A 16187-nucleotide genomic window follows, 5' to 3' on the forward strand; every position below is an offset into this window, starting at 1 on the left:
TCCAGTCAGAGCTCTGCCACTGACTCCCTTACGCCGGGAGAGCGCCTCGTGTTTGTTCAGCTGCAAAACACCTGGGTCAATCCCAGTGTGATGGAGATGGGTCCTTGAAAAGACAACCATGGCTTTTAAATAGTGTAGTGAAATGAGGAATTATTACTGTTGTCTTTTAGCTCCAAGTGCTCCAATAAACTGGCGACGAGGGAAACTGCTGGGCCAGGGCGCCTTCGGCCGCGTGTACTTGTGCTACGACGTGGACACGGGCAGGGAACTTGCAGCCAAACAGGTCCAGTTTGATCCAGAGAGCCCTGAAACCAGCAAGGTAATCCTCATCCCAGCTTCTAAAATCCTGCCACATCCTGCAAAATGCCTCTATCTGTCTGTCCTTAAAAGCTGGCACCTTATATTTAGTTCCTACTAGGGTTTCGAGTCATGTGGAGAAGAATAGGAGCCATTTAAAAATTACTTTTTTGTATTATTAACTTCAGCCTGAAACTAAAATCCATTTTCTGGCTTCATTTTTGGCTCTCCCTTCTCAGCTTTCTGGTTTGTTGCCAGGTTACATGAGGAATACTAGACTGCCCTGTGTTCCTGGTTAGACATGGATGTGAATGAAACTAAAGCCAGAAAGAGTAGGAGTTTTTTTTTCTTTTTTGAACAAAAAAAGCTGCTTGCACTTGCAAAACCCACTTCTGGGTTTATATGGTACACCCTGTATCAAGTGTGTTAATTACCAGTTTTCACTTCTGAATTCTCTCTGTCCTTAAAACAAATTGAGCTGTGGTGTGTAAATTAATCAAGAAGAGGGATGTGACAACACATTAGAAACAGTGGAGATGGGAAGGGTCACCTTGAACTTAAGGGATAGCACACAACTCCCTGCACAGAGGGTGCAGCTGGAATGGCTGTTGGGTTCTCTGCTTGTGTTTTAACAATGTACCAGTATCCCAGTATTGAACAAGTTCACTTTGAGCTGGAATAACTGATCCGTGAAGATTTAATTATTCTGATTTTATATGGGATATTGGTGCCAAGATAAGTCTTAAATTGGGAAGTTCTCAGTTTTACCATGTCTCTGCTGTAAATCAGACAGTAACTCTGAGCCAAAGAGGAATAGGCTGGAAAATATCTTGCAGGCACTGAAACCCCAAACCTTAAATTATCACTTGGCCTGATCAAGCAGCTTCCTGTGGTTCCATGTGTCCCTACAGCATCCAGGTCCTTGCTCTGAGGAGCTGCATCCTCTCCCAGAGTGAGAGAGCTGAACCTGACACCTTCCAGTGGCAGGGCTGGAGAGAGTTAAGTGGGACTAATTTGGGGGAAACCATTGTTTCCATAAATTCTCTTGCTTCAGTACATTTGATGTACCTCCTGTTCATTCCCTGGATTCAGCAAGAACTGGATACTTTTCCTGGGCAACAAACATCTGTGATTCCATCTGAAATTGCTGGAGAGCCTCCTTGCCTTTGTGCTGTGATACCCTGTTGTCTGTGGCAAGAGCAAAGCAAAGAATCAATTTGATGTACAGAGCTGCAGGTTCCTTGAAGTAAATGAGAGAGGAGACCTTTTGTAAGGTTGATTCCAGTAAAATCATCAGTGTGAATCAGGGCAGGACTGAGTGACAGAAGTTTAGGAACTCTCAGCACCTCTGGTTTTGCTCTCTAAAGAGCTGAGATTCCTACAGGGGGATTCCTGGCAGTTCTGTAGCTGTAGTCAGAGCTGTTTAATAATTAACACTCCCTGCCCTCAGCTCAGTATAAGAAATGAGGTTATACCTGTGTTGTGAGTGAAGAAAATCAAGACAAGAAACAAAGTTTTTCTGGTACTAAATCCATATATGATACTGCCTTTTTTCCATCAAAGCTCCCACACCAATACTTGCCTGCTGATTACACAGCAAGGATTTATGTGAGGCACTGGTAGTGTTTGCCTTTTCCAAAGCCATGGATTAGACTTTTCAGTGCAGTAGTAGTTTCATCCTGCCAGTGACATGACAAATTTATTAGGATGGACTATTTCCTGGGGCTGCAGCCTTATTTTCTCCTTCAACATCCATAGGAAGTGAGTGCCCTGGAGTGTGAAATTCAGCTGCTGAAGAACCTCCAGCACGAGCGTATTGTCCAATATTACGGCTGCTTACGGGATCGGGCAGAGAAGACCTTGACCATCTTCATGGAGTACATGCCAGGGGTAAGAGCTGGCCCAAGCAGCACAGTCATGGATCACAAAGGGAGATCTGTGGGTTTGGTAGTTGGTTTATTAGTTGCTGTGATCCCCCTGACTGTGTCATCCACCTTAGACCCTCTTAAGGCTGCCCCTTCTCATCCTGGGTTATAAAGCTACCACTTTAATTTTATTTATGTCCAAGTAACCTCTTTGGGTTTTTTCCTTCAGTGTCTTGTACTTGAAATACATTCTCTTTATTAGTCACTAAAGCCAGTTCTTTTGTTCAGTCTAAATTTGTCCTACCAAAGTACTTTAGAGGACTTGGACCAGCTTGTAAATCATAACAACTGAATTACAGTCATGATCCAGCAAATGAGGCTAAAACTGACCCTGCAAAAAGGGAGACTTTTGACCTGGATCAGTCTGCTGAACTGTTTTATTGCTTGTCTTCACAACCAGTTGTACCAGCAGGGAGGAAGCAGACAGAACCTCCTTAAGCTATTTTTGCCATGAAGCCTGTCCTTGCCGTTCTTCAAAAGGGCTCCTTAGGGCAAGATGCTCACAGAGCCTCGTGGGAAGGCTTTAGAAGAGGCCAGAATTCATTACTGGGCTGGTTGGGTGTATAACACAGTCATGGCTCGTGGGGATTGAGTGGAGGCTGCAGGGTCTGTGGTCTGTCATTTCTTTGCCAACGTGTTGTGTTTGCTGTTGGGGCAGGGGTCGGTGAAGGACCAGCTGAAGGCGTACGGGGCCCTCACGGAAAACGTCACCCGGAAATACACTCGGCAGATCCTCGAGGGAGTCTCGTACCTTCACAGCAACATGATTGTGCACAGGGACATAAAGGGTGAGATCAGCTGCTGGTTTAGATGTACCACGTGCCAAAGAAACTCTGTAAAGAGACCAGGTGTTAAGAACTCAGTATCCTGGCTGGGGCTTCTGAGCGTTGCTTTGCTCAGTTATCCCGTTTTGGTCTTATATCCACGTGCAGGACTTAGGGAAGGTCATGTTCTTGGCTGGGGAAGGGAAGTTGGGGTGTTCTCTCTACAGGACATGAAGGAAGTTGGTTATAGTAAGGAAGTCTGGAAGCCTCTAGTTCTTAGGAACGCTCCTCATCTTTCTCTCACACTCTGGCAAGGCCAAGCTGAGTTGACACCTGACTTTCACTGATCCTTTTCACTGATTCCTCTCTGATTTCCTCCCAGCTTGGCCACAGTGCTGTTTCTCAGGTGGCTGACATTCCAGTTGCCATAAGGGCTCCATGCCTGCTCCTGGCAGTCCTGCTGACCTCAGGCCCTTGTGGCTCTCCTGCCTCCTCTATGTGAGAAACTTCCAATCTTCCACATAGAGCCTCAAATTAGTTCTTAATCTTCCTCTTCCCAGTATAACTCCATAGAGCCAGCCAGTCTCCTTAGGAATTACTGTCAGCAGATGTGGCAGACACCACACAGACTTTTCTGTGCCCTAGAGGGACAAAGAGGGTTGATGGCTGCAAGAAAACTACCCCCTTGTTTCTGCCTAAAAATCTTCATTGCATCCCCTCTAAGCTGGCAAAAAGAAATGAGCCACCTTGTGGGCTGCTCACTTGGGGCTCTTTGCCAAATTATCTCCTACCTAGTGGGTTATTCACTGCTTTGCACCCACCTGAGCCAGCCTGTTAACCTTTCCTTCAGGGATGAATGGACAGACTTGGCATTCTGGACTCAGCTCTTTGTGTGGGCAAGTGAAGTGATAAAACTCTCCCAGCACAAGTGCTGGTTTGAGAGCAGGGGGGTTTTGTGTAGGCACACTCCAGATAATGCCAACATGGGGTTCTTGATCTCAGAGTACCTTTGGAGGAAGAATTGGTTTTGGTGTCTAAGCCTCAGTTTGTGTCCACATACAAACTAAGCTCTAAAGTTTTCTTTTTTTCCCTGGTGCTTCATGTTCAGGACCTCTGACCAAGTAAAGTGAAGACTGACTTGTTTATTGTAGGAGTTCAAAGTGGTTTAATTGGCTACATCTGTTACCCAGCTGACCAGAAAGCAACGCTTGCAGTCACCAAAGCAGCATCCCAATAAAATCCTTCTCTCCACAGCTCTGTTCTCTCAGCCTGTGGCCTGGGGGCCCTGCAAGGCTGGCTGAGCTGTTTACAGGCACTGTAACAATGCTGGTGCTGACTCAGCTTTCATTTCCCTCCCCCCTTCACTTCCTTGTGTTTTTCCCTGAAGTTTTTCCCATTTACAGCCATTAGCAATTGGCTTGTCTACAGCCTGAATCAAAGCAATGGTGTTTAGCAGGTCACCTGAGGCTTAATGGGGAAGGAGCCATACCATGAGCACGGGGGTTTGGGGTTGGCCATTGGCTCCGGAGCCGCGGATCCAACAGCTGGACCGCGTGGAAACAGCTGTCCTCGGGTTTTGTTTTTGTGCAGGAGCCAATATTCTCCGTGACTCTGCTGGGAACGTGAAGCTCGGGGACTTTGGGGCCAGCAAACGGCTGCAGACAATCTGTATGTCTGGGACCGGCATCCGCTCCGTCACGGGCACTCCGTACTGGATGAGCCCCGAGGTGATCAGCGGGGAAGGCTACGGGAGGAAAGCGGACGTTTGGTGAGCCTTTAACTTTCTGCCCGTAGCTCGCTCGGTCTGGAGCCAGACAAGATACATCCTGCCATCCATAAATCCAAACTCACGTTTTGTCTGGATGAGAGGTCGAAGGCAAAGTGAAGTCGTTGGGTTGAACTCAAGGCATGGCCTGCTGCAGGCTGTGCTTTGCAGTGTCAGCGCCCAGCTACTCGTTTAGTTTTTAGGAACAGTTTTAGTTTTTCAGGAACAGTTTCCACTCATTCCTCCCTTGAACTGGTAGCTGGTTTTTTGCTCTCTGACTGGTGCAACGTTGTCATCCTTCTTATGCTCTTGGGTGGGATTCTTGGGGTGTCTTGTGCAGGGCCAGGAGTTGGGTTAATGATCCTTGTGGGTCTTTTCCAGTGTAGGAGATTCTGTGATATCCCTTAGAAGAGCAACTGAAGGTTGTTTAGGGAGAGCCCACTCATTTAGTTATAAAATGAGTTATGCTTAAAACATACTGGAAATGAATAGAATTTGAGCTTAAAAGAAAAGATGCCCAAACCTGGAATAACACAAAAGATCCAGGTCAGATCAGAGATGATCTGCATGAATGGAAACTGTGGCTATGCTGTTATTGGCACAGCCAAGAAACAGCCTCTATCAAAAGAGCAAAATGGTCCTGTGCCAAAATGTTGAATTTGGAGGCCTTAAAAAGGTGAGATTATAAAACTAAACTGAACAACAGCAACAAAAGGTCTGTTTGTGCCTCCACAGTAAAGAAAGGCCTGTTCCCTGAACAAGCAAGGAGTGGAAATGCAGCTGAAATATCTCATGTGGAAAGAGTTAAGCTCTGCAGACTCCCCCAGTTGGGATGCTTGGGGAGAGATTGGAGCACGTGCCCTTCCCCCTGGGCTGATGCAGTTGTGGATTTCCTCTTGCTGCTGACATTGGTCCATTCCCATCAAAGAGTCGCTGCCGTTGGCTGGGCTCCAGTTCCTACAATCCCAACCATTATTCAGGGGGGTCAGAATTTTCCAGAGCAGTTGGTCCCAGGGTGGATGTGTACGGCCGAGGGGCTCAGAAACGTAACAGATCCATCCACCTGGCTCTGAGCCACTGCTGCAGGCCCCTCTCCAGTTTTCTTTTTCCTAAATAGCAGAATATGTGAGCTATTTGTTATTGCTGGAGTGACTTGACATGAAAAACATTCCTGCTGTTTGCTGAATATCTTAAAGAAACCGGATCTGCTTAAATGGTATAAATCAGTCTAAACAATAACACATCCCTGCTTGCTTTTGAGCAAACCCCCAGCACTTCAGCACACATGGTTTGCATTTTCTGTACTCTCCTCTAGTAAGTCTGAAATGGCTGGAAAACTGTAAAATTTTCACGTTGGATTTTAGATCTTGTCAAGAAATCAGTTCTTGCATATTCACTGAATTTAATTCCTTTCCTTCCTTGTCTTGGCAGCTGATGCAAGTCTGCCTCTGAAAATGTCTTTTCCTTGGTTTTCACCTCAAAAGAGGGTTTAGTTTAAAGGTAGAGGAGGCAGTTTTGCCTTCTTAATGGAAAGATGTGATAAAAACACAGGACTGGATATTAAAAGTTCACTGACTGCTTTTGCTTAATCTATGGCCTGGAGGAAGCAATTAATCCTTTTGGAATAAAACCCAATCACTGCAGTGCTGCAGAACCATCTTCCCTGGGAAGGTATTGGTGTCACGTTTGCCTCAGAAAGGTGGCTCAGCCATGTCCCCAGAATCATGTTCTTGCCTTGAAGAACCCTGCAGAGCCCCATTAACTTTACAAGGAATTCTTCCTTAAGGTAATGATGCGTCTGTCCCACTGGGATTTAACTTACTGCCTTCCCAGTTTGGAGCTGTTACGACTTTAATTATTTTTTGAGTGATGCTTGGTTTCTTGTGGAGGTGTTATTAGGTTGGTTTTTTTCCCCACGTGGGCATTCCAAGGTTGTGACTGAGAAGGGATTTTGCTGAAATGGCTTTGTGGGGTCAGTGAGCTCTGATTCACTGGACCTTGGTTAAAAAGTCTGTTTTCTACCTTGCAACTCAGCAAGTCAAGCACCTGAGCAACCTGATCTAGTGGAGGGTGTCCCTGCCCATGGCGAGGGCTTGGAACAAGGTGATCTCAAAGGTCCCTTCCAACCCAAGGCATCCTGTGACTGTGAGTGCCTTTGAGTTACAACAGTAGCAGCAGCACCTGAAGAGCTGAGGTCGGATGGTGCCTTCAGGGACACCTCACGGGTGCGTCCTGTCCCCTGTTAACACAAATGTTTCCTGAGAGGAGAAGGGGAGCAGGACAGATGGCACTTCCCAGAGCCACAGTGGGCCCAGCCCCCCTGGCTCAGCACTTCCCTGCTCTCCTGGCAGCAGGGAAAGCAGCAGTGCTGGCAGCTCTGGCTCTGAGCTGGAGCACACGTGGGGTTTGCTGAGCACAAATCCATTTTAGAGCCGTTCCCAGAGCTGCACCTTGCTGTTGGCTGCTTGGAAGCTCTCCCTGAACACTGTGCTTTCTTGAGTCGATCCTCACTTGTGTTTTTCCTGCCTGCTTTCCCAGGAGCCTGGGCTGCACCGTGGTGGAAATGCTGACAGAGAAGCCCCCCTGGGCAGAGTACGAAGCCATGGCCGCGATCTTCAAAATCGCCACCCAGCCAACCAACCCCCAGCTCCCCTCCCACATATCAGAACATTGCCGGGACTTCCTAAAGCAGATCTTTGTGGAAGCCAGGCACAGACCCTCTGCTGAAGAGCTGCTCAGACACCAGTTTGCACAGCTCCAGTACTGAATTACCTCCCTTGCTCGCAGCTCCTGCTGGGCTTTCCGTGCCCCGTCTGGTCTCGTTGCAACTGCCCGTTGTGGTGCTGCATCTTCAAAATGCCAACTCAGCTGGCCTAGTCCTTTGGGGGAGTTATGCCAAGGAACTTGGGGTCTGCTCTCGTGCCTGATTCCTTAGTTTGCTGGACTGATGTTCATCCTGCCAAATGGCTGGATTTTTGCCCTGAGATACCTGGATGTGCCCTTGCAGCTGGCTGCATGTTTTCTGCAGGCCCGGGAATGGGAATCCAACAAGTTGGATCCACTGGTTGAACGTGAAGAAATCTGAAGCCAGGTGGGAACTGGGAGAGCTCCACTCTTCAGAACAGAAACATGCAACAGCCTCCAGACCAGCTCTGTCTGTGTGGGTGCCTGGTTTCCACCAGGGGCTCCAGAGGCATCTCCAGTCCCTGAATCCAGCCCAAAGAAGCCATGTGTCATGGAGCATGCGCTCGCTATAGTATGATATATTTTTCTTCTTAAGTATTCAGCATCTGAAGGTGTTCAGAAAATATTGATTCAAAAGTATGTGAATAGTGTTATTTTATAATGAGCCCATGGATTTTGGGGTGGGGGTGAGGGAGGTCTTTCTAGCCAAATGTCAGGATAATCAGAAGAGTTTCAGCAGAATGCAGTCGCTCCAGGGCCTGAGGGAAGGACTCTCCCACTGACGTTGAAAAATCCAGAGCTTGATTTCCAAGGTTTGATCTGCCCCAGCATTAAGGCAGTGTCACTTTGTGTCCTCATAGCCAACAAATCCGTGCTCCTGCTTCCCTCTCTGGGGCTGCTGGGTCCAAACAAAACCCCTCTGGGAGGGAGTTCTGCAGAACAACTTCCTGCTGCATCCTGCTGCATTTTTGGCTGGTAACGTTTTGCCATCCTTTAAACCAAAGATAGTCCATCTGGTGCCCAGGAATTTCCTTCAGCATTTCTTTGAGCACCTGGCTTATGGAAAATCAAGTTTTTCATGGGTAAAATTATCTGGACACTCGTTTTCCTTGGGCACAGGAAGTTGGAATCGAACTCAGCCCTTCAGTGTGGTTTGTTTTATAGGTAAGCAAGTGGTTATTTAAGACTTCCATAAAATGCCCAATTTAAATAAGCTTTTTAGGACTTAAGTCAAACAAGGAACCAGAGAGAACATTTGAAATGGTAGCAAATATCTAAAATTACCTGGAGATCCCCACACAGGTGCCAGCAAAACATATCCAAGTGATTTTGCTTTTGAAAGGTACCACAAGTCTGAGAACTTGAGTTCCTGGTGGCCTCAGACCCTCTGTGTTGGTTTAGGCACTAATAATCTGTGTTTCACTCATAAAAGACCATCAGTTTTTAAGTGCTGAGGATTCATGGAGTAATTATAAGTTATCTCTGAGAAATGAAACTAAGAAAAGCAAATGTTAATTAGCTAAAATGTTACTCTATAAGGCAACACTAAAGGTGTTCTGCTCTTGTATTGGAAACCATATTAAGGCTCCACACACCTCCACTCTTCTCCCCCATAAAAACTTGAAAATTGCTTCATAATGCAGTAAAATTAAATTTTTAAGTGAATGCTGATGGCAGGATAAGACAACTTTTAATGAAACCAGGCTCCTTGAACACACGATAAATACCGTGTTAAATTTAAAAAAAAGGGAAAAAAGAACCCTAAAACCCCCAACCAACCAAAAGTCCTGAAAGGATTTAACAATCTGAGGTGTTTTTCCTGTGCCAAACCCAGAGTGATGTACGACCAGTGAGAGCTGGTTTCCCCCCGCACTGCGGCAAGGATGCACTGTTCTGCTTGCAGGCACTTAGGAGATACCTTTCCTGAAAGCCCTGGGTCCATAACTTATTTACTTCTAGTGAGAGCACTTCTATTGATCTTTTCCCAGCCTGCAACCTGACTCCAGGTTGCCAAGGCCCTTGGCCTGAGTCCTGGCCTGCACTTCACTGTTGCACTGAGGGGAAGCGAGGGCGTGACGCTGCTGCTCGGGTTGGGGAGCCTTTCACAGCACTTTGCTGGGGAATGTGAGATCACCCCTGGAGTCTGGGTGACAGGATTAGGGGGATCAGCACTCCTGAGGGGCCCAGCATCACTCTCAGGCCTTGCAGCCAGCACCTAAACATACCAAAGATTGGGATCTTTACTCACCACCCTTCACCCTGCAGCCATGGGGAGCACGGTGACGTCTGTGGGGGTTTCTCTCTCTCCTTGGCTTGTCCTCACCAAATTGAGACCTTCTCCCGTGATTTTTCCTTGTTATCCCACACGCTGCGTTCTGGGAGAGAACAGGGCATGAGGAAATGGTGTCACTTTTTAACGTTTCAAAGCAACTCAATCCTCAGGACCCGTTGTGGCTTTTACCTCATCCGCGTCACGGGAGGCTGTTCCAGAGCAGAGCAAAGAGCCCCAGGGACTGATGGGCTCAATCCTGGCCCTTCCCTATGCTGAGATGTGCCTACTCTGTGTATCCACCTGTATTCCAGCCTGTAGTAATGGAATTAAATAGCTGTACAGTGACAGAGAACATGGGGTGCCAGCTTGGACTTGTGTGTTGCAGCCCCCGGCCCAGCGCCGCCCGTTCGGCACAGGAACAAGCCAAAGCATTACCTGTCTGTTTGGAGATGCACTTTTATGAATGTAGTTTATATCGCTCTTTTTTAGCTCTTTTTACATCATGTAAACAGTGATGCCTCATACTTTTTTTTTTTTATTTATATCGTAAAAGATCATATTTGATGATTTTTATATATATCGACTGTTAACGGGGGGGGAGGGGGCGGGAGGAGGAGGGGAAATAAATTTGACGCCTTTATGAATTTAAAAAGGAAAAAAAAGCAGCTGGTTTTGCAGAGAATTTGCTGATGGTTTATAACGAGTAGAGCCAAGCCCAAAATGCTTCTTTGTTTCCTCACAGCCCTCTGGAAAAGGAAGATCTGGATTCCTGAGTCCACTGCTCCGGTGAATAACTTGGGGCTGATATTGATCCCGTGGGCTCTTAACAGCCCTGGCAGCAAAAGAGTTTCAAGTGGACATGAATGTAATTATGCCTCAAAATTGAATTACATCTGGCCTCTTAATGCTGGCAGAATTAGGAAAAACTGGGAATAAACTCATTCAGGGGAGGGTGGAGGAGGAGTGCCAGGCTGACAATAAGCTATTGTGTCCAGTCCAAATGTCACGTGGAGTTTCCTGCTGTTCCTTCCAGGGAGGGAATATTGAGTATTAGGATCCTTGATGGAATATTGAGAATATAGGGAATATTGAGTATTGGGATCCTTTTTGGAAGGTGCTGCAGAAATGGAGGATATTCTCTTTGACAAAGAATTTGTCAGAGTCCCAGTATCCTGAAACGGTTGAAACTGGGCAGAAAAATGTCTGAGATTCCCATCAGAGAGGAACTTGGGGGATTTGATTGTCCCTGAGTTTGTTAGGAAACAAACTGGGGGCATTTTGGGCTTGGTGTGACGATTCTGTGCATTCCAGGTTATTTGCTTGCTCTCCAGAAGATCTGAGCTTTGCCCATTCTAGTGACAGTAGGTTGCAGCAATTTGGATTTACTTTATTTCTGGAGTAATATTCCAAAGGACTTGATGCTCCAAACAGCTCCTGCTGCCATTAATTACCAACACAAATTGCCCAGGAGGGAAACTGGTACCTGCTCAGGTGACACATGTTATTTCCAAGAGCTCGGAGCTGGGATAACTTGCCCCATAAAAACCAACATTCCTGTTGTAAACGTAGGTTTGGGTGGGCAAAGGGGAGCTGAGTGAGATCCCAGGGACTGGGGCTCACCTGCAGCTGGATGGAGAGGGTTGATCTGCCACCTTGGCACCTGCCCTTGGAGCTGGGAGTCAGTCAGGCTTTAATTTTCAGGGAAAAAAAAAAAGATATGTCCTCTGTGTTTTAATGGTGTTTGGGCTTCAGGTGTTTAAACCCAGCCTTGTTTAGGAGCAGATCTCACTGGGCAGCTCTGAACTGCCCAGCTGGCAAAGGCAGCTGTGCCAGGGGCAGTTCAGAGGTGAAGGAGAGGATTTTATCCTCGCCATAAACAGTGCAGAGAAGGGAGAAATGGCTTTAACCTGGATTGTGCAGAAGACCTTGACCCAGTAGTCTCTATATTCCGACCGGGGGCTTGCAGTGCAAAGCCAGGCCAATGTATCGTTTTATTTACAATAAAATTATCATTTATATGAAAGCCTGTGGTGGTGGTGGTGGTTGCAATCCAGCACCTCTTACTTCTGTGGAAGTGGTGCCTCAAGATAAGTCAATAAAGCCATCAACTGTTTCTCCTTCCCACTGAGGACCTTAAATGAAGGAGGAAGTTTTTCCGTTCTGGAGTTTCTCCCTTGGGACAGATGGAGAAGTGTCCTGTTTGTGGTGTTGCCTCTTGGGTCAGGTGAGTGTGTGTCCTCCCCAGGGCTCTCCCTGAGGAATCTGGATGGTCTTGCATTGACTGTACCAGTGATTTGGGACAGGAGAAGCTTTGCTGTCCCTGAGTAGGGCAAGAGAATGGGGAACCACGTCTCCAAATATTTTCAGGCTCTGTTTTTTTCCAGCTCGCTATCTTAGGGAAGGACAGAAATAGTGCTGCTATAAAGGCTCATTTTTTCCTGTTTAAGCAGCTCTTCCCCTTCAGTGTCACCATCACTTGAGCAGTGTTTGAGTGTCACCAGGGTCCCTTGAGGAACTGGCCTCCCCAGCCCTGACCACAGCCTGTGTCTAATCCTTTTCCCAGGCCGGAGTTGTTGTCAATTAAATACTGAAATGTTTGTCCCTGTAAAATGTGAACAAATCAGGATTAAGGGGTTGACCAGCTGATGCAATAGAAACCCTGCACATGAGCCAAGCACGTGTGTGGGGCTTGGGGCTGTGCCAGGACAGATGAGAACCATCAAGTGGAGTCATCCCAGAAGAAAAATGTCTCATGGAACCAGAATAAACCACCTCCTGCTGCCTCCTGACACCCTCCTTGTGTGTCAGAACCCACCAATCCTGCCTTTGCTGAAGGAGGGACTTGGGAATTCTTCATTACCTTCCTTTGAGGAGGTTCTTCCCAAGGCTGATGCCTTCCTTCTCTCTTCCACTTGGGGTGCTCACTGGTGATATTTGCTTTGTGAACATGGGATTCACATCTCAGCCTTGTCTGATGATCTGTTTTCTCCTGGACTCCCATCCTGCTCACTCCTCTCAAAACTAAGTAGCTCCACAGTAATTCTGCTTTCCATGGATACAGAGTGTTCATTCCTGACTGGAATCTTCCCCATAGAACCACAGAATCTCCTGAGCTGGATGGGACCCACTGGGATCATCAAGGCCCTGCACAGGACACCCCAAGAATCCCACCTGTCATGTGGTGGTTGAGCAGGGACTGGGAGAAAAAAATACCTGAAGCCTCAAAGGTAGAAATGATCAGCCCCAAAACACTGACTAAAGCACAAAAGAAACACAGCAAACCCCCTCAATTGCCTTTTTATTTCTTGTAATTTGTGTTACATGCCTTGTGTTGCCCAAGGGAAGGACTTAAGGTGAGTTTCCCCTCTAAATCCACTTCTGAGGCAAATGAAATTTAAACTCTCTGCAGAGGTTGCCTGTGCTGCACTGCTGGGGCTCTCTGTGTTGGGATAGGAAAGTCTAAACCAGGAACAATGACTTCTGGATTTAATATTGGCGGGGTGGGGGTGTGTTGCAATATATTATATCCAGGAAATGCTGGCACGATCCTCTCTCATGTCACTGGTTCTGCTGCTGATCCCTGCCTGGTGCTCTGGGTCTCATCCAGAGCTGGACATCTGGATGCTATGGATGTATATGGATTTATATGGATTCTTACTGATTTTTTTTTTTTCCTCCCCCAAACAGCTTTTATTACATGAACCTGTTGGCTGGAATTCTTGTGCTCTGGAAAATGTCCTTCCCTGAGCTCGGAGGCAGGTGTGGGGTGGAAGCCTCGTGCTCACGTGGAAGCACAAAAGAAGGTTGTGGTGTGTGGGATACAAACAAAGGTAATTTGTTGCTCATCAGATGTTGATTTCTTAGGTGGCAAGCCCAGATCTGAGGGGAAGTGCAGGGATCAGAGATCTCAGGGAAAGGTTCTTCCCCCAGAGGGTGGTTGGGCACTGCCCAGGCTCCCCAGGGCCCCAAGGTTGCCAGAGCTCCAGGAGGGTTTGGACAACGCTCTGAGGGACAGGGGGGGATTATTGGGGTGTCTGTGCAGGGCCAGGGGTTGGACTGGATGATCCTTGGGGGTCCCTTCCAGCTCAGAATATTCCTTGATTCCACTGCTCTGACCCATCTTTGTCCCAGGCTGGCGTTGGTGCTGCTGCTCAGCCTCACCCAGGCAGTGCAGGATGCTCCCCACCACCCAACGCTCCTGGGCCTTCTGGCAACCTGGACATTCCAAATGAAAAGCTGTCCTGATGATGGGCAGCTGTATAAACTGAGAACTCGTGGTCCTTCTTCTCTTCATGGGTGTTTAGGTTGTTAAATCTTACCCCAGATATGGAGTCTGAACATCCCAAATCCTGGGAACTCCCTCCCTGCAGATTGAACTGCTGGTCAAGGGAGACTGAAAGGAGAAAACATGGACCTTGTGCTTGGAGATTTCAAGGGAGAATGTGCAGTGAGACATCACTGTGTCTGCTCAGAAACAGTTTCTGTGAGTGTTATCCAGAGGTTTGCTGGGGGGCGATTTGGAAAAGAGGGTTCTGCTCTCATCATAAAATCAGCTGGATTTTAGCTAAACTTTAGAGACAAAGGAACAATGTTCTGGGGTGGTTTTTTTTTTGCTTTTTTTTTGCCTTTTTTTTTTTTATTTGTCTTGCCAAAACCTCACAGTTGGAGACGGTTTAAGCTGGAGTTTCCGTAGTGCTGCTTCTGATCCCTCCAAGGAAATCTGCACAGCCATTTGTGCAATTGCACCTCTGGAATGTGTCAGAGATAAGAGAAGCTCGAGGTGCTTAAAGCACCTCCCCAAGTGTGTTACCACTGGGGTTTCCCTGGGGGCATGTCCATCGGGAAGCAGGAGCTGCCATCAGCTCGTTCCCTGGGATGGGGCTGTATCCAGGGGCTCTGTCCCTGTGGGAATCTGATGCTCATCAGAGTCATTTCCCTGCCCTGGGCTGTGGTGCTGGCCAGGTCGCTGCAGCCTGTTTTGGTGACTGTATCACCTGGGTGTTGGTTCCTGCTCCCAAAATCAGCCCGTGGTCCCACAGCAGCTGGAGACCTCACACCTCCTGCTCCTGCTCCTCCCTGAATGTGCCAGGGGCAGGTGGGGAATGGCCTTTAGACAAAATACCAAGTTTCACTTGGGCGGGGGGAGGGATGGAGAGAAAGGGAACGTTATTATTGTTCTGTCTGGACGTTCTACCTCACTGAAGTCAGCCGTGGTTGGAAATGCTGCTGGTCCTGCTGAGCAGCGGAGGGGCAGCGGCCTGAGGGGTGAGGGAATGGGGAAGGGGCAAGGGGCAGCGGCCTGTGGGGTGAGGGAATGGGGAAGTGAGGCCGGAGAGAGGCAGGAAGCGGAACAGAGGGCTCTGCTTTCATTTTCTGAGCCGGCTTAGGAAGGAAGGGGCCGAGGAAGGGGCCACAACCGAGCGGCATCACGAGACCCGCTCTGCTCTGGGACCATGAGCACGGCGGGGCTGCTCGGAGGGGGCTTGTTTTGGGGTGTAAATCTGCCCCCCGCGTGTTGGTGTGAGGAGGAGCCGGCACCATGTTGGTGTGAGGAGGAGCCGGCAGCATCGGTGTGGTGGGGACAGTTAAAGCTCTTGGTGAGGCCCAAACCCCCTCAGAGCCTTTGCCAGGGTCTGTGGACGGTCCCTGCTGTGCTGGTGGTGCGAGTCCCACCCAGGAGCCCTTTTAAAAACCCTTAAGTAAAAAAAGAGAAATAACTCATCCCACATCGGGCTCCTGGGGTCATCCAGCAGGTACTGTCCCCAAAACCAGGTGTGACAGGGGCTGTGTGACACCTCCCTGCCCTGGAGGAGCTGCCTGGCTGTGGGTGCACCCCCAGAGCCCCAGAAGGGCTGTGCTGAGGGGGGAGCACCCCGGAGACCTGGGTTAACAAAGATCCCTGGATGTGCCATCCCTTCCTCCTGTGGACTAACCATTCCCTGTCCCTCTCCCTCTTCCATCCTTATCTCCTGTTTCCATGGCTGTGTCTGGGTTCTCCCAGACAGGACGTGCTGGGTGCAGCTGATGGTATCAGTCGGTGCTGGCACAGGGGCTGTCACAGGCTGTTGCTCTGCTGTGGGGGCTCTGCAAAGCCAGATTTCTGTAGAATTTGAAAGACACGGGGTTCCTAAACACTTATTCTTTCAATCTGATCTTACAAACCGTGGGTGGAGGAAGGAGGTAAATAATTAAAACCAGACTCACCCACTTTCCCTGGTTTTCCTGCGTTTGGCTCTCCCGCCTGGCAGGGCTTGCTGGGCTCATTAATTTGTGTGGACTGTGCTATCCAAAAATTGGACATGGGGGGGGGGGTCCAAACCAGCCAGCCCAGTGCTGATGCCCCTCCTGCCCCTGGCAGAGCCACTGAGGAGAGACAGGGCACGATGGTCTCTGATGTGGAGGGGGACTGAGAGAGCCCTGTGCAGGGCCAAGGGCTGGATCCAACCCTGGGGGATCCGGGTGTGATGGGGGTGGTCTGG

The 16187-nt window shown here is 48.5% G+C and overlaps 1 protein-coding gene across 1 annotated transcript in view; it reads left to right on the plus strand.

Moving 5' to 3' along the window:
- Positions 1-11731, plus strand: part of MAP3K3 (mitogen-activated protein kinase kinase kinase 3) — a 51236-nt gene extending 39505 nt beyond the window's left edge. The window contains exons 13-17 of the mRNA XM_029964471.1: positions 171-319; positions 2056-2187; positions 2881-3010; positions 4577-4754; positions 7290-11731. Coding sequence (XP_029820331.1) covers positions 171-319; positions 2056-2187; positions 2881-3010; positions 4577-4754; positions 7290-7518 — 818 coding nt within the window. The 3' untranslated portion in view covers positions 7519-11731. The remainder of the gene's footprint in view (positions 1-170; positions 320-2055; positions 2188-2880; positions 3011-4576; positions 4755-7289) is intronic.
- The last annotated feature ends 4456 nt before the right edge of the window (positions 11732-16187 follow it).

This window comes from Manacus vitellinus, unplaced genomic scaffold (assembly GCF_001715985.3).
Source record: "Manacus vitellinus isolate BGI_N305 unplaced genomic scaffold, ASM171598v3 scaffold_72_pilon, whole genome shotgun sequence".
Lineage (NCBI taxonomy): Eukaryota > Metazoa > Chordata > Aves > Passeriformes > Pipridae > Manacus > Manacus vitellinus.